Source organism: Neolamprologus brichardi, chromosome 3 (assembly GCF_056152115.1).
Source record: "Neolamprologus brichardi isolate AB-2024 chromosome 3, ASM5615211v1, whole genome shotgun sequence".
Taxonomy (NCBI): Eukaryota; Metazoa; Chordata; class Actinopteri; order Cichliformes; family Cichlidae; genus Neolamprologus; species Neolamprologus brichardi.
In genome coordinates this window covers 59641505-59664044 of record NC_142106.1, presented here as the reverse complement: position 1 = coordinate 59664044, position 22540 = coordinate 59641505, and the positions used below count along the sequence as shown (strand labels likewise).

The window sequence follows — 22540 nt, the reverse complement described above, 5'->3', positions numbered from 1 at the left end:
TAGAAGGGGCCCTGTTGATGTGGAGAAACATCTGAGCACATGTCATGTGCAAGTTAAGAGCATTTGAGCATCTCATGGTGGTTACCTCGGAGACTATCTGTCACTTTGTGTAGAGCCACGCCCACAGCGCACAGATTACATGCGTACGACTAATTTGTCCACACAGGAGGCATCTTGATGCTGTCGTCATACACAAAGGCTTTTGTACAAAGTATTAAACAAACTGCAGGAAGTGTGTTCAAGACTTTTTCCCTGTCTTATTTCTCTTTATTACACATAATCTATGGAAACGTGTGGTTTGATTACTTTGCATGTGTGGATTTGATGGGTTGTTGCCACATCTGGTGAGATTTTCATGTCAACAGCACCTTCTGAAATATATTTCTTTAGAAAATTGGTGACACTGGTGAAATTTGTCCAATAGCCACTCTATTTAAACCCCAAACCACACTGGGTAGCAACCTCACCACTACATGGCCACAGAGATTTCCACAGTATGCACCTGTGTGGAACAGGAACATGACACAGAAATGTATTACAAAGATCTAGTCTGGTTAAATATTACAGTTTATCTTTCAGGTTCATTTCTTGGATGATTTTGTAAGAAACAAACTGCTTGAATGGCGACTAAATGAGTTGGAGGAACGATTTGAAGGTAAACTATTACTTGGTGGCTTTTTTGTAGCAACTGTGACACTTAGTAGTAGAACTGACACACAAAACAACAACTACACTAACTATATCGTCTGCAACACACCCAGTGAGCTTGATTTGAAAACCTTTTCTGTCTTACTGACATCACTGAGTTAATCCCTGAAGTTGGTCCAAAGATTCAGACGCAGTCTTGGGCAGTTAAAGGTGAGTCTGTCACGGGTCTTTGTGACCCAGCATTTTAACTTGTTGTATTTTATGTTGTGCTTCTGAGTCCTTGGTTGTGCTGTTTTGTGGGAAAACTGCCCTTCACTACTACCTCTCCCACCTGGAAAACAAAGACTCATACATCAGGGTACTTTTGGTTGATTACAGCTCGGCTTTCAATCCTGTGATCCCACACAAACTCACTCACAAGCTGGCAACACTCGACCTGCACCCTCCACCCTCTGTGACTGGCTACACTCGGCCTGCACCCTCCGCCCTCTGTGACTGGCTACACTCGGCCTGCACCCTCCACCCTCTGTGACTTGCTACACTCGGCCTGCACCCTCCACCCTCTGTGACTGGCTACACTCGGCCTGCACCCTCCACCCTCTGTGACTTGCTACACTCGGCCTGCACCCTCCACCCTCTGTGACTGGCTACACTCGGCCTGCACCCTCCACCCTCTGTGACTGGCTACACTCGGCCTGCACCCTTCACCCTTCACCCTCTGTGACTTGCTACACTCGGCCTGCACCCTCCACCCTCTGTGACTGGCTACACTCGGCCTGCACCCTTCACCCTCTGTGACTGGCTACACTCGGCCTGCACCTTCCACCCTCTGTGACTGGCTACACTCGGCCTGCACCCTCCACCCTCTGTGACTGGCTACACTCGGCCTGCACCCTCCACCCTCTGTGACTGGCTACACTCGGCCTGCACCCTCCACCCTCTGTGACTGGCTACAGGACTTTTTGACTGGCAGACAAACACTGGCGTCCCACAGGGTTGCGTCCTCAGTCCCATCCTCTACACCCTGGTCACCCATGACTGTGTCACCTCCAACAAAGACAACATCATTTTGAAGTTCACGGATGACACTGCAGTGATCGGTTGCATCACTGGAGAGGACGACGTGGCTTATAGGAGAGAGGAGGCTGGTCAGGTGTCACGGTGTGAGGACAACAACCTCACCCTCAACACTGATAAGACAAAGGAGATGATAGTGTACACGAGGAAGAAGAAGAGGCCTCACCAGCCGCTGTTTAGAGGGTGAGCAGCAGTACCTGGGCGTCCACATCAGTGAGGACCTCACCTGGAAACTGAACACCACACAGCTGGTCAAGAAGGCTCAGCAGCTGCTGTATTTCCTGAGGAGGCTGAGGAAATTTGGTATGTTGGCCAAGATCCTCAGCAGGTTCTACAGCTGCACTGTGGAGAGCACCCTGACCAGCTACATCACTGCATGGTACGGCAGCACTACTGCAAACCGCAAACGCCTGCAGAGAGTGATAACAACTGTGGAGAAGATCATCAGGACCCCGCTGCCCTCTCTGCAGAGCAGCTACCATCACAGAGTCCAGAGGAGAGACACACCTCTGCCCTCCAGACGAAGGTTCAGAAGTGTGAAATCTAGAACATCCAGACTCAACAACTCCATCTTCCCCACTGCTATCAGACTCCTGAACAGCTGACCGACCTCAAACTGCAGGTTGCACATCAGCTCACTTTGCACACTAAGTTCATTTTGCACATTAAACTCCTCTGTACATCCATGTACATCGATATCTGCAGACCACCCGTGTCTTCAGTTACTTATTTGTACTTATTTGCAGTTATTTATTTTTTTATTTTATTTTTTTTAAGTTATTTTTTATCCTTATTTTATCTTTTTATTTATTCTTATCTTGTTCTTTTAACCCTTATCTAACTTGGCATTGTGCACGGTGTGTTTAAATTCAGTTTAAATTCAGGGACATGGAGCCCCTGTTGATCCTCCACCTAATCAAACGAGCCAAGGTGTGAAAATGGGTGTGGGTCGCAATCAGCCAAGGTTTTGGGTGAACCCATTGTGAGATCTAGCCCCACGCTATCATGTGATTTCCTGTGATCAAATGTCCCAGGATGTGAGTGAGCGTTAAGACGTCCAAGTCCCTCTTCAAGCAACTTAAAGAAGTCCAGACGCTTTTCTTTCCAAGCTCCTTCAACAACATCATTCATAGAACAACTTCCAGCTTCTTTTGCTCGGCTACAGTTTGGATGGATTTGCATTTAAAGATTCAACAAGACTAAAATGGTTAGGGTCAGGAGGTCAAAGGTCAGAGCTCCTGTGGGTCTGAGGGCGGCCTCACGTTGGAGAAGGATGAAGGAGTCTGACCTGAGCCAATGTTTGACATGAACACATCAGCACTGCTGTCAGTGAGCCTAACGACAGCTGTTAGCATCCTTACAGTGTTTCAGTCATGAAAACACTTCCTGTCACTGTGGTGGTTACAGTGACAACATGCAGTTTGTGCTTTGACCTCCAGAGGGCGACAAATCAGCACAGACAGAGAGCTCCATTCAAACTTTGCTGCCATCAGTAATAATTCTTCAAATATAATCATCAGTGTTTGAGCAGTTATGATATCAGGGACAATCTAGACATGTGTGACAATACTGAACATGTCACATGACACACCTTAAACATCATGTGATCCACTCTCAATCTGCACTTTCATTCATGACTTCAACAGGTTGAAATGAGGTTTGAAGAAACATTCAGTGAAATAAATCTTTCATGGATTCATGTGAGCAGCAGATGAACTTTGTACCAACAACAAAGTGTGACTGGATCTATAGACTGGAAACAGAGAAACATGCTGAACATTTGAAGCTTTGCAGCAGAAATGTTCATGTTACAAATACAGCAGAGCTGATCTGGGATCAGTGTGTTCACACCTGCAGCTACAACAAGGTTTCATGTCTCCACACGTCAGCATGTGAACTTTACTCTGACTCAGTCTGAGCAGTCAGACGCAGATTTTTAAAGTTAACACATCAGCACACACAGAGCTGAGCCCCTCCCACCTGTGTTGAGTTTCAGGTGGAGTCCCGCCTCCTTCCAGGAAGCAGCTCACCTGTGTGTCCGTGTTTAGTGTCCAGGTGTGGAGTGGAGCTTGTTGTTGGTGTGTGAAGAAACTGTAAGTTTGCTTTGTTTCCTCCTTTAACAGTTTGTCTTTAGGAACTTTACTGTTTGTTCAGCTCATGTTTGATTTCTTCACACAACAAACTGTGTGTGTTTGTATTTCCGGTCTCTCCATTAAAGTCAGTGTGTAATGTTTTCCTGGCTAACATCAGCTGTGTGCAGCTTAGTTCCAGCACAAATCTGCCGCTCCATAGTTCACGGTAACGGACTCACAGCTGGACCAACGAGGCCGAGTGTGTCCGCCACTCTGAGCTACGTTCGTGTTTGTGTACTTGTAGTTTGTACTTTGTGAGTTCACTCAGAGCCCACAGAGGACGCAGCGTACGTGATGATGTCACAGCCCTTTACCTCCTTTACTGTCACTGTGATTAATATTTCCTGCTTAGTGGGTGGTTACCTGGTTTTATGTTTCCTGCCAGAGCAAATATACTTTTTCAAAATATGTTTTAAAGCAGATATTTGAAGTTTACACATCCATGTCTCCCCCTAAAAACTTTATTTAGTGACACAGAATTATTTAAAAACTTTACTCTAGTAGTTTACATCTAGTGGACTGATAGTAGAGCTGATGGCAGCTTCCTCTTTCTCACACTGCTGTCTGACTGCATTCAGCTGTCACTGAGATGAACCTGGAAATGATATTTGGACAGCACACATGATGGAAAGGAGGATTTCAGTTGATGTGCACATGAATGATTTGTGTTTCCTCTGCAGGTGAAGGTAGAAAGTGTGTGTGAGCTGATGTGAATTCTTTGGGTGAATTCTGAGCTTTTTGTGGATACGTTTCCATATTTGCATAAAAGACCTGAGAGTTGGAGGGTTAAACGGCAGTTCACCCCCTTTGTACTGGGGGCGCTGGAGCTCAAGAGGTAAAAAGAGACATTATGGCTCAATAAAAGCTCTGAGAACAAAACCTGAACTCAAACTGCTCAAACTCAAAATATTCTAAATAAGTAAATACATTGGACATGTGATGAGATTCATGTTGTCTCTCATGTTTTACAGTTGAAAGATGGAAAAATCTGTTGAGGAGCAGTTGCTGAACAGGCTGGAAGATTTGGGAGAAGAGGAGTTGAAACTTTTCCACTGGTACCTGGAAAAAGGACCTGGAGGTGATTTCACAACCATCAAAAAGAGCCGACTGGAGAACGCAAGGAAGGATGGACGTCATGGAACAGTGGATCTTATGGTCGAGACATACACTACTCACCATGTAATGGAGGTGGCGGAGTTGATTTTAAAGAAGATGAATGAAGGTCAGTCAGAGAAAAAAGACATGAAACACTCAGTGCAGTATCAGGACAACACTGTGACAGTTTATGGATTGAAAACTGAGGCTGTTTTAGTCTGAACTTTCAATTGTGTGTCTTTTCTCTTCTAAATTTGTTTGAGTACAAATATTATATTTAGACATCTTGATGCATGCTCAATCATGCAGGTAAGTAAATCTCCAAAAGTTGATTTTTTTTCATCTGGATATAGCGTTTTCAGTGGGAGAAACGTTTCGTACATCTGTCACCATCTTACAATGCTGTGATTGCAGCCATTCCCCAACTCTCTGTGAATGGGAGCCGTGGCCTTTGATCAATGGTTGTTGCTCAGTGGTCATGAGAATTTGCATAATTACGATGAAGGAACTGACCTCCCAGCCCATTGTTCCTTCAGTGGGCTGGTTTCAGTCAATATCCAAATGTACTGTTTATAAGATTGAAACCTGCAGTCAGCTGAGACTGAAGAAGTCACCTGGATGAGTGACGACACGTTTCTCCCACTGAAAACACTACGTCCAGATGAACAGAATCAACTTTTGGAGATTATATTTAGAGTATTTTGAAGCCATGCAGGTCTTCATTGTTAAACAGACAGTTCCTTATTCATGGTGCACTTTACTCCAACAGGGAAATCCTCAGCCCAGGCATCTTCATCCTGTTTATCACAAGGTAATAATTCCACATGAACACATGAAGCCTGCATTGACCAATAGGAACTCAGGTTGTTTCCATGTGGTATCTCTGTATTCTCAGCTCTGCAGTGTAACTAAGCTCTGAGCCCCAGTTAATGAACAGTTGCCTATAAGTATAACAGCAGTTACCTACCATACTATCTTTATTTATAATACACTTTAAAACAGCCATAGGTGACACAAAGTGTTGTACATTGATACTAAATAATAACAATTACAAAACAGACCGAGTCTCACTGGGTCAAAAAGAATAAAATGGGTTTTAAGATGTGTTTTTGAAGTGGACAGTGAAGGGGGTTCTCTAACATGTAACGGCAAGTTAGTCCATAACTTATGAACAATGATAGACAAGGCTATCTGAGTGAGCTGGTCAGCTGACTGATGAGGTGTGTAGGCGTGAAGAAGGTAAGGCAGGGCAAGACTGTGAAAAATGTAAAACTAAACATAACAATTTTAAAATGAACTCTAATATATACAGGCTGCCAGTGGAGCGAGGCTAAGACAGGGGTAACATGCTCTCTTTTACAGGTTCTTCATGCAGCAGTGTTTTGAACCAGCTGAGCATGCGAGAGTAATGACTGACTCCCACATAAAGTCAATTACAGTACTCCAGATGGGATGAAATAAAAGTATGGATCACTGTTTCAGAGTGCTGCCTAGAAACCACATGTTGTATTGTGTGTATGGTTGTGTGTGTGACCAATAAAAAAGGTTGAATTTGAAAGAAAACATTTCACTGCTGTCAGTTGCCTAAAATAATAAACGCTATACTTTGAAAAACTAGACAACAATTATAATTTACTTTCCAGTTTAAAATCACTGTCCAAATGAAACCCAAGGTCGGTAATAATTAGGGGTGGGTTTTTATAATCGATTTATCGATTAAAATTGATTCTGGCTTGGATAATGTGAAATCGATTCATTAAAATTCTGAATCGATTTTTTTAATATAAATTTATTTTCCCCGAAATGCCAGAATCTCAGGTTAAACCTCAAAATTTCAACAACCACCAAACAGCTAAGACAGTAAATGAGAGCAGGAACACGGATTCTGCACAAAGACGTAAACACACAGCGCGGATCAGAATCAGTGAGATGTCGCCTTTCTCACCTGATGGCATGGACACGGTCGGGGCTGAAAGCCGACAGCTCGCTGATTCTGATGTGTCGGCGGGTCCGCGCTTTGTGTTCACGCCCTTTTTCTGCTGATTCTAAAGCTGTTAGTTTGATCTCTCTCCAAACAATATTGACTGAACCAGCAGCAACATAAACATCATTATATCAGTGAGGAAGCTGACTAAATATTAACTGATAATTTATGGCAAAGGGGTGGGATTAAATAAGTGTTACTTACTTTCTCTCTTATTTTCATTTCTTAATGTACCTGTATATTGTTCACATGTTGAAATAAATTACCAATCAATCAATCAATCATCATGAATTCACTCTGACTTTTACCGTTTTGCTTCCACCACAATAAAATCACACTTCACGCACAGCTCTCTCTCTCTCTCTCTCTGTACTTCAAGAACAGGTTCCCGTATAAAAATCTGTTTTCTGCATTATTCGCTTGCTTGTTACGCACAAGTCTACCGTTGTTTACAGCCTGTCTGCTGCTGTTCTTTTTTCCTTTTACATACTTCCGAAAAGAAAACCTAATTTCTGCCATTCAACACTGAAAAAATTTAAACTTTTTAAAATTATGCAAAACGCTCAGCCGTGTCTCTAATAAAACCGCTGTAACATCAGAGGTAATGTTCATATGTTGATTAATGGTTTTCTTTCGTTTTTGATGTACTGAAGAATATAAAATCCCAGGCCTGGAAAATCACCTACATGTTTTTCTGTGTTTTATCTTCAGCTACTTTGACACAAAGGCATCTGTTGTGATGCTCACACCTTTGATAAAGTCTTGCGTGTGTCAGCTTCCCTTTTATAGATACAAAAATATGTAAATGTACTGATTTCTGACTGTCATTTTCAAATTGAATCGAATCGAATTAAATCGAATCGTGGATTGAATCGATTCGGGACCTTGTGAATCGGTATCTTCCCAAAGCAACAAAAAAGGACTCATATGGGCCACTAGGCTCAAACATTATCACCTCTGTTTTGTTGCTTTGAGTGTTCTGGGAGAGTAGAGAAGCAGTATATATCAATCAGTCCATTTAAAATGTAAAGAAAGGAAGAAGAAAAATAGCGATGGTCCTAAAATTAACCCCCTGGTAGGCCACATGTCTGACAAGCAGCAAAAAAATCAGAACTAAGAAGATTTACAGAGAAAGTTATCTCTGCCAGATAATACCTAAACCATTTAAGTTCAGTGCCACTAATGCCCACTAGGCCATTTAATCAAAATATTAGAATATTGTGGGCTACTGTTTCAAAGGCAGCGGTCAATTCAATCAAAACCAAAACAATGTGGTTCTGGTTTTTCACTTCTAGGTACTTGTTTTGATGGTTTATTCTTTTAGTTTCAGTTTTGAATTTTAAATTTAAATGTAATCTTCATTAAGCTTTAGGCAATCCCCCTGTCTTATACTTCCTATCTTAGTTAATTTAGTTTAGTTTTTTTATCTAACAATATAAAGTTCCTTCAAGTGGCACTTGTTGTTGTAATTTGGGGATATAATTTGTAATTATAATAAATGTAATTTATGTAAAACATGTTTTCTTTCTTTCTTTTGTTTTTGCTAAATAGTTGCATTATTCTTGCCTCAGAGGATGTTTTGCTAAAATAAAAAACCTAACCCTACAAATTGTTTAAATATACAGAAAAACATTACTTTAACACCCATGTAGTTAGTTAAAATTTCTCATGAAGTAACTTAAACATCTGACATGATGTGATGGTGAATTATTAATAAATACAAAAAAGGCTTCAGTTACACATGAGAAAAAAAAGACAGACACACAAAAAACAAACCATGCAACAGGTTAATAATGCTGTGATGGATCTGTTATTATGTTTTTGTTTGTTTTTCTAGAGTCATATCAAAAGTGTGAGCCTAAACTCGATTCAAAACAAAGGAAAAAGTTCAACTATAATAATTCAAGCAAGGAGTCATTTGTGAAGTTCACAGCAAACATCCTGAAGAGAATGAAGCTGAATAAGCAGGCTGATCATCTACTGAGCAGTAAGAAGATATCTATAAATATATCAGCTAATGGAAAAACTAAAATTTCATAATAATGCAAAAACTTGACCTGATTCTTCACAAGCACTTAATTTGGGCAGGAAAAAAATGGTCATGTACCGTTGATAAGTACTTAAATTGAATATATATATTTTTCTTTATTTCTAAAGGAACTCCCAGTGGATGTTGTCAGCGTAACCTTAAATCCACCCTGAAGAAGAAGTTCCAGTGTGTGTTTGAGGGCATCGCTAAAGCAGGAAACCCAACCCTTCTGAATCAGATCTACACAGAGCTCTACATCACAGAGGGAGGGACTGCAGAGGTCAATGATGAACATGAGGTCAGACAGATTGAAACAGCATCCAGGAAACCAGACAGACCAGAAACAACAATCAGACAAGAAGACATCTTTAAAGCCTCACCTGGAAGAGATGAACCAATCAGAACAGTGCTGACAAAGGGAGTGGCTGGCATTGGGAAAACAGTCTTAACACGGAAATACAGCCTGGACTGGGCTGAAGACAAAGCCAACCAGGACATCCAGTTCATATTTCCATTCACTTTCAGAGAGCTGAATGTGCTGAAAGAGGAAAAGTTCAGCTTGGTGGGACTTGTTCATCACTTCTTTACTGAAACCAAAAAAGCAGGAATCTGCAGCTTTGAAGACTTCCAGGTTGTGTTCATCTTTGATGGTCTGGATGAGTGTCGACTTCCTCTGGACTTCCACAAAACTACAATCCTAACTGACCCTAGAAAGTTCACCTCAGTGGATGTGCTGCTGATAAACCTCATCAGGGGGAAACTGCTTCCCTCTGCTCGCCTCTGGATAACCACACGACCTGCAGCAGCCAATCGGATCCCTCCTGACTGTGTTGGCATGGTGACAGAGGTCAGAGGGTTCACTGACCCACAGAAGGAGGAGTACTTCATGAAGAGATTCAGAGATAAGAAGCAGGCCAGCAGGATCATCTCCCACATCAAGACATCACGAAGCCTCCACATCATGTGTCACATCCCAGTCTTCTGCTGGATCACTGCTACAGTTCTGGAGGATGTGCTGAAAACCAGAGTGAGAGGACAGCTGCCCAAGACCCTGACTGAGATGTACATCCACTTCCTGGTGGTTCAGGCCAAAGTGAAGAACGTCAAGTATGATGGAGGAGCTGAGACAGATCCACACTGGAGTCCAGAGAGCAGGAAGATGATGGAGTCTCTGGGAAAACTGGCTTTTGATCAGCTGCAGAAAGGAAACCTGATCTTCTATGAATCAGACCTGAAACAGTGTAAGATGAATATCAGCACAGCCTCAGTGTACTCAGGAGTGTTCACACAGATCTTTAAAGAGGAAAGTGGACTGTACCAGAACAAGGTGTTCTGCTTCATCCATCTGAGTGTTCAGGAGTTTCTGGCTGCTCTTCATGTCCATCTGACCTTCATCAACTCTGGACTCAATCTGCTGGAAGAACAACAAACAACCTCCGAGAAGTCTGAAACAGGAGAATCTGCAGAGAAAAACTTCTACCAGAATGCTGTGAACAAGGCCTTACAGAGTCCAAATGGACACCTGGACTTGTTTCTCCGCTTCCTCCTGGGTCTTTCACTGCAGACCAATCAGACTCTCCTACGAGGTCTGCTGACAAATACAGGAAGTAGCTCACAGACCAATCAGGAAATAGTCCAGTACATCAAGGAGAAGCTCAGTGAGAATCTGTCTGCAGAGAAAAGCATCAATCTGTTTCACTGTCTGAATGAACTGAATGATCGTTCACTAGTGGAGGAGATCCAAAAGTCCCTGAGATCAGGAAGTCTCTCCACAGATAAACTGTCTCCTGCTCAGTGGTCAGCTCTGGTCTTCATCTTACTGTCATCAGAAGAAGATCTGGATGTGTTTGACCTGAAGAAATACTCTGCTTCAGAGGAGGCTCTTCTGAGGCTGCTGCCAGTGGTCAAAGCCTCCAACAAAGCTCTGTGAGTACATTTGTACTAATGTTTTTAATTTTAACATCCAACTGTGTCAGTTATTTATTTCACCAGTCTTTCTGTCTTTTTATGAATTTATATCCTAAAGTTTTGGGATTTCTCCAAGACAACTGTAACCTCTTTGATGCCTCCACAACTCAGTGTACTTGAGACGCTGGATTCACCATAAACTCTGATCATCACTGCTGCGGTTATGTTATCAGTCTTTGTTTAAAAACTTAGGCTGCATGTGCCTAATGTTGTGATATTTTATATTCACATGTATACTCCTAGATACATTTCTACTGCAGGTCTATTTTTAGTCACAAATATTGGTGAAACACTTGCTTTTACATGCATGGTGGGTCCTGCATTAAAGAAAGCATTTGAATTACTCAGTGAATCATGGCAGCCAGAGAAACATCCTTAGTTACACTTTAAACTAAACTCTGCTTCGGTCTTCCACAGTGTGTTTGTTGTTTCTTTGTTGTTGGCCTGCTCTCTCCTCTCACTCCAATCTGGTTGCAGCAGATGTTTGTCCCTCCCTGAACCTGCAGACTTGGGTGCAGCACCTCAGTTCATCTTCAGTCTGAAACCAGCTGTTTTAGCTATATCCCCTCAAGCACACCTTCCCTGGTCATCTCTGCTGTGGTTGCTATAAAATGTAATCTTCATTTAAAAAAAAAGAAAAACCTCAAGTCAGACTTGATGCCATTTATTGGCAGCATGGTGCCTGTTTCTCAGTCTTTGATGATAAACTGCAGCACAGTCTAAAGCAAACCTTCTGACTTTATTGACTTTATGCATCTATATATTCTTCCTGTTCACCTTGGACACACAACAGCTCTCTGTTTGTTGTGATTGGATCTAGAACACAATTCAGATCAGCCAACATATCCTAATCTAGATGATTTTTAAGGTGGTATCTGGGACAAAAAGTTAAAAATCAGTTTGGATGGCCTGTACTGTATGATGGCCTTGGTTGCACCACATTGATAGCCATGCAGGGTGGTTCACTCCACACCGAGGAGGGAACCACCCTTGGTCAAAGCTTGGTCATTCAAGCTCACTGTTTTCCCCTTGTTGGTTGATGATAAGTATTTTTTTTTACCTGACTTATAGTCATCATTGTCTTCAAATTAACTCACACACTGCTGACTGCTGTATCTTACCTGGCTGAGCAGGTGACCCATGTACTGAAAGTTAGAGTCGTGACTCCAGGGCCTGGTTTGAGTCTGCCCAAGACCATTTCCTGTGTGTTATTCTCCTCACTTCTCCCTCCCTTCCTGTCTTCTCTGTCCTATACAGTGAAGACAAAAGGCCTGAAGTTGTGAAAACTCTTCCCCTTCATCCTCTTCCAAATCATCTCTCTCATCTAAACTCACCAGTATTCTCTGAGTAGAGAATCGTTTCACAATCTTGAATGATAAGGATCCAAGTGGGTAATGTTAGTTATTTGTTGTGTTCCTATTTGCAGCTGGGACAGATTGTCAAAAACTCTCAGCTGCCAAAATTACATCCAGTTTAGAAGAAAAACATCGAGTGAAGTGTTTGTTTCATTATCCTTCACAACTCATCAACCAGGTGTCACAAACTGCAGCAGAATAGTACAAAGCATGTCATACTGGATGGCTGCAACAACCAGAGTTTTACCTACCTTTGGTATTTCTTGACCGCATGAGCGTAATATTTACTGAACAGAGTCGTCTTCTGTAATCTTTTCAGATTCAGATTCAGAACACTGTATTTATTTTCAAGGGGCAATTAGGATACTGACCTTGCCAACCGTACATACAATACACAAACATCACATTGGGGAGACAGGTCAGGCTAGGTAGCTGGCCGTTCAGCCGCTAGAGCAGCGACCTGGAACCGAACAGCGGAAAATGCACAACATCAGCAAAGATGAGGAGAAAAAAGAACTCCCCCCAGACTGAGCTCCAACAGGGAGATCAGTTTGAGAACAGAAAAAAATGACCTCAGCAGAGCACATGAAAACTCTTAATACGCCATAGAAACACATGACAAGCAACAGGGATGGGTAAAAGGTGAGAGACAGCCGGTGTAGACAGCGCATCCGGGCCTGCAGGATTAGCGCTGGTCCCCTCGACCCACCGTCTGCACCGGGAGGGGATAAGCATGCTTAGGATGGGAAGGAACAGTCTAAACACCGTCTGTTATCAGGGTGAGATTTGATATGTTCAGCTCCAGCCTTGAGACCACAGCTGGCGCCAGTATGTTAGCCGCATGAAATGATGGTGGTTTTCTTTGGTGCGAACAACTGCATGTCAATTTCACAGCTGATCTAACAGTCCGTCACTCGTCTCTCAATCTCCCGTTGCAGAGCCACGAGCTTCTCCGAAAGTTTATCAGTTTTGCGCTCAAAGAGCAAAGTCTGAGAACTCACGACCGCCATGAGCTTCTTCAAGATCTTATCCGTGCTGCGTTCAATGAGCCCATTTTGAGAAGTCACGACCCGTCCCATCGTTTCAGTCACAGCGGGCAGCCTTGTGGGGTTTTGAAAAGCTGATTCCGCTTTCTTTAATCTTCAATAAGCCAGGGCCAAGCCAGCTCAGATCAGCAAGAACCCTTTGCTGCTGTGAATGTCCGTGCTGCTATATTTCAGTATCAGGCTCTAAATGTAAAAATGGATCTAAGAAGATTTCCAATCATGTTTCTACTAGATTTACAGTTTGTTTTCATGTCTTCTGACTCAGAAGGTAGAGCAGGTGGAGCTTACAAGGAGTAAGTGCTGATGTAGAAGAAGAGATTTGTTTTAATGAAGCTATTTAGTTAACCAATAATTGTATTGCATGCTGGCATTAAAAAATGTTTCATTTGACTGATTTAATTAATTTTTGTTTGTTTTCTTCCAGACTGAGTGGCTGTAACCTCTCAGAGAGAAGCTGTGATGCTCTGTCCTCAGTTCTCAACTCCCAGTCCTATAGTCTGAAAGAGCTGGGCCTGAGTAACAATGACCTGAAGGATTCAGGCGTGAAGCTTCTGTCTGAAGGACTGAAGAGTCCACACTGTACACTGGAAACTCTCAGGTGAGATCAAGCATTTTTCTTTCATCAACTGACAGAATTAGCAGATTAATAATAAGGCAGTCCTCTAATAAGAGGAGAAGTGGAGGTGTTTTGAAGGGCAACATACTCTTATGTTAACAAGAGAGGAAGTAGTGCCTGGGAACTGCTTCCTTTGTTATTGTCTAAGTAGAAACATGATGGTAAAACAGTGATGAGTTTGCAGAGGTGAATCCACTGAAAAAACACAACAATGCTGTTGCGTGCTGAAAGCAGACTTCTCACAGATTCTGAGCCTGCAGGTTTCATCACTGTCCAACCAAAATTCACTGAACCAGCAGTAAATGAACATCCAAAACTACACTTCATGTGTAAAAAAACAGATGATCAGGGGGATTTGTGTTTACATCTTTTTTGTGTAATCTGTTCACCTGCTGTTTTAGCTGTTTGGTGGTTGTTGAGATGGTTTTGTGAACTGTTAGCTGAGATTCTGACATTTCTGTAGATACTACACATGTCTAATTACTTTGTATAGCATGAATGGCCATAACGAGGTTTTTAACAGTAAGAAACGTTGTAAAACCTTAGTAAATAGAGTTAAAAGTCCAAAACCTTGTACGTCTGGTTGCTTGACTTGACTTGAATTTCACCACGTAGGCGGGGTCATCATCTGAGCTCTCCATCACCTGAGAGAGATGACAAAACACAGAATCACAGAGCATGAAACCAACGTTTCACCTCCAAGAAGTTCAGTCACAGACCTGCAACAGAAACAAGAATCAGAGTTTCAAATGATGCAGAGCATTCATTTACTTATATACACAAACATGTCCTCTACATATTCATGCTGTATTTACACACACATACAGAGGCTGTTTGTCTCTCACACACAGACAGGACACTGAGAAATACATCATGTTAAATATACCTGCCGGCTTCCAGCTGTGCACTTCGTCCCTGTTAGCTGTGATTGCCATGGCAACCTTGGTGTTGTGCGCGATGCAGGGACGTGTTCAAAGGAAGACGTCTGGCAGCAGCATCATATTTGATGCACTATCTGTACTGAGTGTGCTGACTTTATTTCAAATGTCCTACTGCCGTGCAACATGAATCACATGTTCTGCACGTTTCTGTAACTCCCAGGTAACCATGGTTACCCAGCTATGCCCAGTAGTCTCCAGAGAGACCAACAGCTGGTGCACGTTGTAACACCGTGGCTTTCGTAGTCTTTCCTTTTTCTACAGCTCATGTATTCTTCTTGTGATGGTGCGTCTTGAGGGAGGCTCATACATGCCGTCATTTGTTGATCCTAAGAACGTTCCTCAGACCGACTTCTTCAACAACACTAATCAGCCTGCAGTTTGTAGCTACTCACTTCACTGTGGCGTTTGTTAGCTTGTCTTTCTTTGGTTTATCTAGACTCCTCCCACAAGCTGATCCAACATAGTCTGCCCAAGCCTCCCACCTCTGTTTGTTTGGGTGGTTTGTTTGCTGCCATCAACAGCGTGTAATGCATTTAAGTGATACTTCAGACATGAAGTACTCCGGTGATAAAAAACTCAACTTTGCTTCCAGATAACTTTAGTTGTATCAACACTGCCTCCTGGAACAGTTTAAAATGAACATGTCAAAGATCTGTACCTGTCTCCATGTTTCTGTCCCCGCCCCTTTCTTTCTGTCCTGGGTCATGTGACCCCTGCAGTAGTATTAGGCCCACCCTCAATGCTCTCATTGGTTGAGACGCATAATGACGCCCATTTCAAGCCAGCACTGATCAACATCCCTCCTGTGACCCACGGCTTTTATATTCAGAGCCAGTGATTACTTTCACAATAATCATGATTTTAAAAATTGTGATTAAAATAATTGCTGACGTTAATCAATTAATGAGTTAACAAGATAATAACAGGTTAAGTTGCCCTAATAATTAGACTTTGATGACAAACTGATGTGATCTCCATGTTTCCTTTGTTGGACTGTGGGCGAGTGTCAGAACTGAATGTACTGAGTAACATGTAGAGTTTAAACATGTGTCAGTTCCAGTTTTAGAGCTCTAAAGTGCAGCTATCATGTTAGGAATAGACAGGAACACTGAGCACACTGAGGTCAAATCTTTATTTTATCACTCGCTGCATTCTTGATGTTCATGAATTCAGCAGGTTCATGATTGTCTGCAGCATTAATCTCATATTTCCATTAAAAGTGTTGAATTTGACTGTTTGATGTTCTTTATGATCTCTGGCACCAGTTCATCTGTAGGCTGAGCTCAGTCCATCCATTTAGTGAAATGATGTTTAAAGGTCTTCTTTTCTGTGAGCATGCACAGATCCTGAAGCAGAAAGCCTGGGTTAACAGAGAAGTGGTTATCGCTGTGATGATGCTCATCATCTCTGACTGGGATTTGAGGTTTTGTCAAGGCAGCAAAGAAAGCCTGGCTATGTTGGACTCGGTGTGGAAGCAGCTCCCAGTTTGAGTTCAGGAGACAGACACCCTCTCTACTTTGAAGATCAGCTTCAAACTTTCCTTTTTGATAAAGCTTATAGTTCGAGCTGGATCAGGTGACCCTGAACCATCCCTTAGTTATGCTGCCATAGAGATGGATAACAGACGGATTGTTGTTTTGTGTGTCTGCAGTCTGTCAGGCTGTCTGATCACAGAGGAAGGCTGTACGTCTCTGGCCTCAGCTCTGAGCTCCAACCCCTACCGTCTGAGAGAGCTCGACCTGAGCTACAATCATCCAGGTGACTCAGGAATTAAGCTGCTGTCGGCTGGACTGAAGGATCCAGGCTGGAGACTGGACACTCTCAGGTATGGAGAGAATGTCTGATAGAGGAGGAAGAGCTGGAAACATTTCCTGTGTCTTTCACTCACTTCCTGTTTGTTTCCTGCAGATGAGACATGAACAATCACACATGCAGGAATATTTTCAGGGACAGACACACTAGTCTAGCTGGATAGCACATGGATATTTATGTAGGGGTCTCCAAGGAGTCTGTTTGCAGGAACATTAATGATAAGTGATAAGTCATGTTGAGAGTTTCATTAAAAGTAGACCTACAGTTAGGTCCATAAATATTTGGACAGAGACAACATTTTGTAACGTTAGATACACTTTATTAGGTCACAGGTGTACTATACCTGAGATAGTGGTCACTGTATACCTAATAAAGTGTCAGCCATGTGTATGTTTCCCATGCTGTATTTCCACAGTCACAGTGACAGTCAGTGACACTGACAGAAGGATGAAACAAGGCTGTGAATCATTTCAGTCTGTGTGTGTGACAGAGGCAGACAGGAGCAGCTAACATTTGGAAATGGAAGCTTACTGGAAACTCTACATTCACGGCTGAATTCACAATAGATTTGTTCTCAAGTGCACATTTAGCAGCTAATGCTAATACTGTTTTCCCTTTGCTTTCTACAACTTGAGCAGCTATTGCTAAGTAGGCCACTTTGCTCTGCTAAGGATTTGTGTGACCATGATGGAAACTCTGATAAGCTAATGCTGCTAAGCTAATGCTTTTTATGGGCCCTGTTGGAATCAATATTTAATTCTCATTCTGTTGTTTGAGAACAATATTAACGTTTCACATCATTATAACATAAGAGAAAAGGGTATTAGCATTGGCCACTAATGCTTATTCACCTCAAATTAGCTTTAGCTGCTAATGGGAGCCTACTAAGCATAAACCCTTCACATCGTTATAATGCAAGGGAAAAGAGTCACTTATGGCAGCCTATTTAGCATTAATGTCATATCATTATAACACAGGAGAATATGGTATTAGCATTAGTTGCCAATGCTTATTCACCTAAAATTAGCATTAGCCACTAATGGTAGCTTATTTAGCATAAACTTCTTAATGCTAAATGAAGTTAATTAATGCTAAATAGGCTTAACTGAAATGAAAGTAATGTTAGCATCAGAGATGGGCAGTAACGCGTTCCGCGTTACTGTAATCTGATTACTTTTTCAGGTAACGAGTAAAGTAAGGGATTTCTATTGCAAAAACGGTAATAAGATTACCATTACATGTCCGTAGGAATGCTGTGTTACTGCGTTACTAAAACCATGATTTTTTTGTGAGAATGTCTCATGACAGTGACGTAAGCAAGTACGACGCTTGTGACAACAGCTGTGTGCAGATCAACAATGGATCATATATCGAGTGCGGGAGAGAGTGTGAGCGTGCAGCGTTTAAAGCGTGGAAGTACTGACCTTATTTTGAGTTTGATTCCATAAAAAATGACAAAAACATTAGCGTCCGCTGTGCGTGGGAAGAAAACTTATTTTTACAGCGAACCCCCCCCCCCCCCCCCCCCCAAACTTCCAAGCAAGCACCGAGTGCGCTACGACGTAATGGGAAATTCACAGAGAAACTCGCGGAGTCTTCAACTGACCGCGGCACACCTGCACCGGGGAAACCTCTGCCTACCCTACTCCTGCCTTACAGGTGAAAATAGAGCAACAGGACCGTTAGTCTTTGATATTATTTATTTTCTGCTGTGTTTTACTTGCATCTATTTAAAAGAGTGAGTGTAAACACACACAAAAAAAATATTTTATGTGCTGGAATGTGCAGAAAATAAGTTTAAATGTTAAACAAATTTCTTCCAGTCAGAGAATGTTGCATATAATTAAATTTTTGCTTGATGCATAAAGTTAAAAGATTAAAACTAATAAAACAAGTTTTAAAAAGGGTCTTTTCCATTTGATTACATTTTGTATGATGGATTATGTAGAAAAAGTAGAATTGGGCTGAAAGATCTATCGCTTTATCACCTATTCAGGTTGTAAATCGTGTTTTTAAAAAGTAACTAAGTAACTAAATAATTAATTACTTTTTTGGGGAAGTAATCGGTAATTAGTTACTGATTACTGTAGCTAATGCTAACCAACACTGGTTAGTATTAGCTGCTGATATTGTTAAAATGTAAGATAAAAAATTGCTAGCAGCAGCAGATAATTCTAACACACATAATAATTAGCATTACCTAATAATGGCAGCCTTCTTAGCATTAGCTGCTTATATTGTCATAATGCAAGGGAAAAGAGTTGGCAAAAACATTGTTAGCATTAGTGGATAATGCTAATTCACCTAAATTAGCATTAGCTAATGATGGCTACGTACCTAGCATTAGCTACTGATATTGATATAAAGCAACAAAATATGGTATTAGCATTAGCTTTTAATGCTTTTTCATCTAAAATTAGAATTAGCCACTAATGGCATACTATTTAGCATTAACTCTTCAAATCGCAGGGGAAAAGTTAAAATTTAATAAAAAAAGTGTTCACATTAGCTACTCGTATTGTTAAAAAGTAAGAAAAAACATTGTTAGCATAAGGGGATAATGCTAATTCACCTCAAATTAGTATTAGCTAATAACGGCAACCTGCTAAGTATCAGCTGGTCACATTGTTATAAATTAAGAAAATATGGTATTAGCATTAGCTGCCAATTCCTGTTCACCTAAAATTAGCATTAGCCACTAATGGCAGTCTACTTAGTATTAACTACTCACTAATGTAATGCTAATTCACATCAAATTAGGATTAGCTTTAGCAGTAGCTGCTAGCATCAGCCTACCTAGCACTAGCTGCTCACATTGTTAAAAGGGAAGAGAAAACGATATTAGCATTAGCTGGTAATAATTATTAACCCCTAATTAGAATTAGTCGCTAATGGCAGCATACTTAGCATTAATTCCTCACATCGTTATAATGCAAATGAGGCTAACTTGCATTAAATTAGACTCCTGTTATTAGCTAATGCTATTTAGAAGTAGCTGCTCACATTGTTATAAAGCAAAGGAAAACGATATGAGCATTAGGTTCTAATGCGTATTTGCCTTAAATTTGAGGTAGGTGCTAATGGCGGCCTACTTAGCATTAGCAGCTCAGATGTTGTAATGCTTGGAAAAAGAGTGTAAGCATTAGCTACTCACATTGTTAAAAAGTAAATGTTAGCATTAGTGCATAATGCTAATTCACATCAAATTAGCATTAGTTAATAACGGCATCCTATTTAGCATTAGCAGATACTGTCGACCTTGGCCCACTGGAAAAGTTAAGAACTAAAGATTTAGGAGTGTTTCTCGAAAGCTCTTTCTCATTTGAGAAACAAATGAATTCTGTTATTAAAACCAGCTGTAAGGTTTATATTATTGATTTTCATTTATGCTTAGAAATATTTACTCATATATGCTTAGAGTTGTATAATCGATTGCATGATGATAGAGGTTTGATCCTTAGTAGTCTGTAAAGACTCTGTGTGCCTTCCAGAGTGCACTGGCATGCACACACCACTTGAGGCCATGAGAGAGGTCGTACTGTCTATTACTGATTTATGGTGTAGGACAGGGGTCTCAAACTCAATTTAGCTGGGGACCGCTGCAGGCAGAGTCTGGGTGAGGCTGGGCCGCATTAGGTTTTCCACAAGAAAGGCATGGTTAAAAAATTCCAATCTTCTCAAATCTCTTTATTTTTATTTTTTAACACAAAATATGAAAAATAAATAAACAAATTAGCAATTAATAAGACAATAAATAAATCTGTAATACATAAATAAAATAATAATAAGATATTTTTAGTCAGTGAACTTAAGTGTTTTTTTCGGTCTTCTATATCTGCTGTATTTAGATTGAAATGTCTGTATTAACAGTTCTATAACCTTCTTCTGAACATGAATGGAACACTGTAGAAAATGAACTGTTCTTCTGAACATGGCTTCTCTTGCCTACTCCTTGCTGCTAGAGACCTGGCAGCGTTTCCTCAATTCTCTCAAAAATTGTCCATGCTTTTCTGCTTTTCCACTCACCTCCCTGAACTTTGCTTTGAGTTCAGAGTTGCACTGCAGCTCAATGAGCTCCATTTGAAGCACAGAAGGGGCATCTTGCACATCAAAGGAGAAGGGGTCCACAAAAATTTGAAAGGTGGCTCTGTGTGTCTTGAAGTCAGCAAATCTGTGATCAAATTCCTCCTCTAGCCTCAAAATGACATCAACATACTTGTCAGCACTGAATGGTGTGCCTGCATCCACGAGTGCCTTGCATGCTGGGAAATGGAAAAGGTTTGTCTGAGAGAGCTGAGCTTTCCAGAGCGCAAGGTTTGTGGAGAATGCTCTCACGTTGTCATAGGCAGCACTGACAAGTTGCCCCTGGCCTTGTAACGTCTTGTTCAGTACATTAAGTTCATGTGTTATATCAACAAGAAAAGCTAAGTCCATGAGCCATTTGGGATCAGTTAGCACAGGAACACTAACTCCATCCTTCTCCATGAAGGCTTCACTTCTGCTCTCAACTCAAAAAGTCTCTTTAATACACTTCCCCTGCTGAGCCAACGTACCTCAGTGAAGTCGAGCACATCCCCATATTCTGACTTCATTTCCTCTAAAAGAGCACAGAACCTTCGGTGCTTTAAGCCCCTGGATCTGATTTGGTTGATGCATTTCACAACAATAGACATCACATTGTCAAAATTCAGGCATTTGCTGCAAAGGACCTGCTGATGGATAATGCAGTGCAGAGCAATGGCCTCCTCCACGCCTTCCTCTTCCAGTTTTTTTTGAACAAGTGCCACCAGTCCATTTTTCCTCCCTGTCATTGATGGCGCTCCATCTGTTGTTATTCCAACAAACCTCTTCCATGGCAAACCAACATTCTCAATGGCATCACACAGCTTGTAAATATCTGCTGAGCGGTGGTCTAGCCATGCATTGGAATTACTGTGAGCAGCTCCTCCATCACTTCAAAACTGTCATCAACACCACGGACATACATTGGGAGCTGGGCAGTGTCGGTGATGTCTGTGGTCTCATCAAGAGCGACTGAGTATACACTGAAACATTTGGCTTTCTCACACAGTTGGTCATAAATGTCACTTGACAGGTCAGAAATGCGATCTGCTGCGGTGTTGGCAGAAAGGCTGATGTTGCTAAACTGACCTTTCTTTCCCAGACAGACTATATTTGCAGCCTGCAATATGCACTTTTAGACAAATTCACCTTCTGTGAATGGCTTCCCTGCTTTAGCAATCATCTCACTAACCACGTGGCTTCGACTGCTGCATTATTCTCTTTGGTTGCTTTCTTGAAGAAATCTTGCTGCCTCAGTAGATCTGTTTTAAGACTGGCAACCCGGTTCGCTCTCTCATCTCCCTGGTATTTTGCATCCACCTCAGCATGTCTAGTTGTGTAATGACGTTTCAAATTGTATTCCTTGTGCAGCGCAACTTTCTCTGTGTAAATAAGACAGGTCGGGGTGCCCCTGTGCTCAACAAAGAAATATTGCATATCCCACTTTTCCTGAAATTGTCAGTGCTCATCACCAACCTTTCTCTTCACCGCAGGCTTTGAAAAAGACATGTTTGGGGCTATGTAACATTTATAATTCTACTTGGTGTCACTGTCGCATTGAAGTTTCAATCAAGCGTTTAGCCGACGGACGGGGAACGTCTCAACGCGTAGAGAACGTCATTTCTGCTTCTTTTTCTTGCAACTGTAGCACGGCGATTGGCAGATAAAAAGCCGGTAGCACTCTCCTTTGTTTTTACGCTCGATGTTCATGTCTTTCATGACGACACGAACATCGTGGCGTTTGCAGATGGTAGAAAGTGCAGGGATAGCGAGCG

At 41.7% G+C, this 22540-nt stretch overlaps 1 protein-coding gene across 8 annotated transcripts in view; it reads left to right on the top strand.

Annotated features, from left to right (window-relative positions):
• LOC118453432 (protein NLRC3-like) overlaps positions 1 to 22540 on the top strand; it is an 815502-nt gene that overhangs the window by 643190 nt on the left and 149772 nt on the right. For 2 of the 8 annotated variants that reach the window (XM_087837985.1, XM_087837986.1), the window contains exons 7-8: positions 10293 to 10891; positions 13759 to 13932. The exons of 4 other annotated variants lie outside the window; for them this stretch is intronic. In XM_087837985.1, the coding sequence (XP_087694111.1) occupies positions 10293 to 10891; positions 13759 to 13932 (773 nt within the window). Of the gene's footprint in view, positions 1 to 4835; positions 5100 to 6849; positions 6884 to 10292; positions 10892 to 13758; positions 13933 to 22540 lie in introns of those variants that run through there. 2 more of the 8 variants (XM_087837963.1, XM_087837947.1) reach the window with 2 other exon arrangements.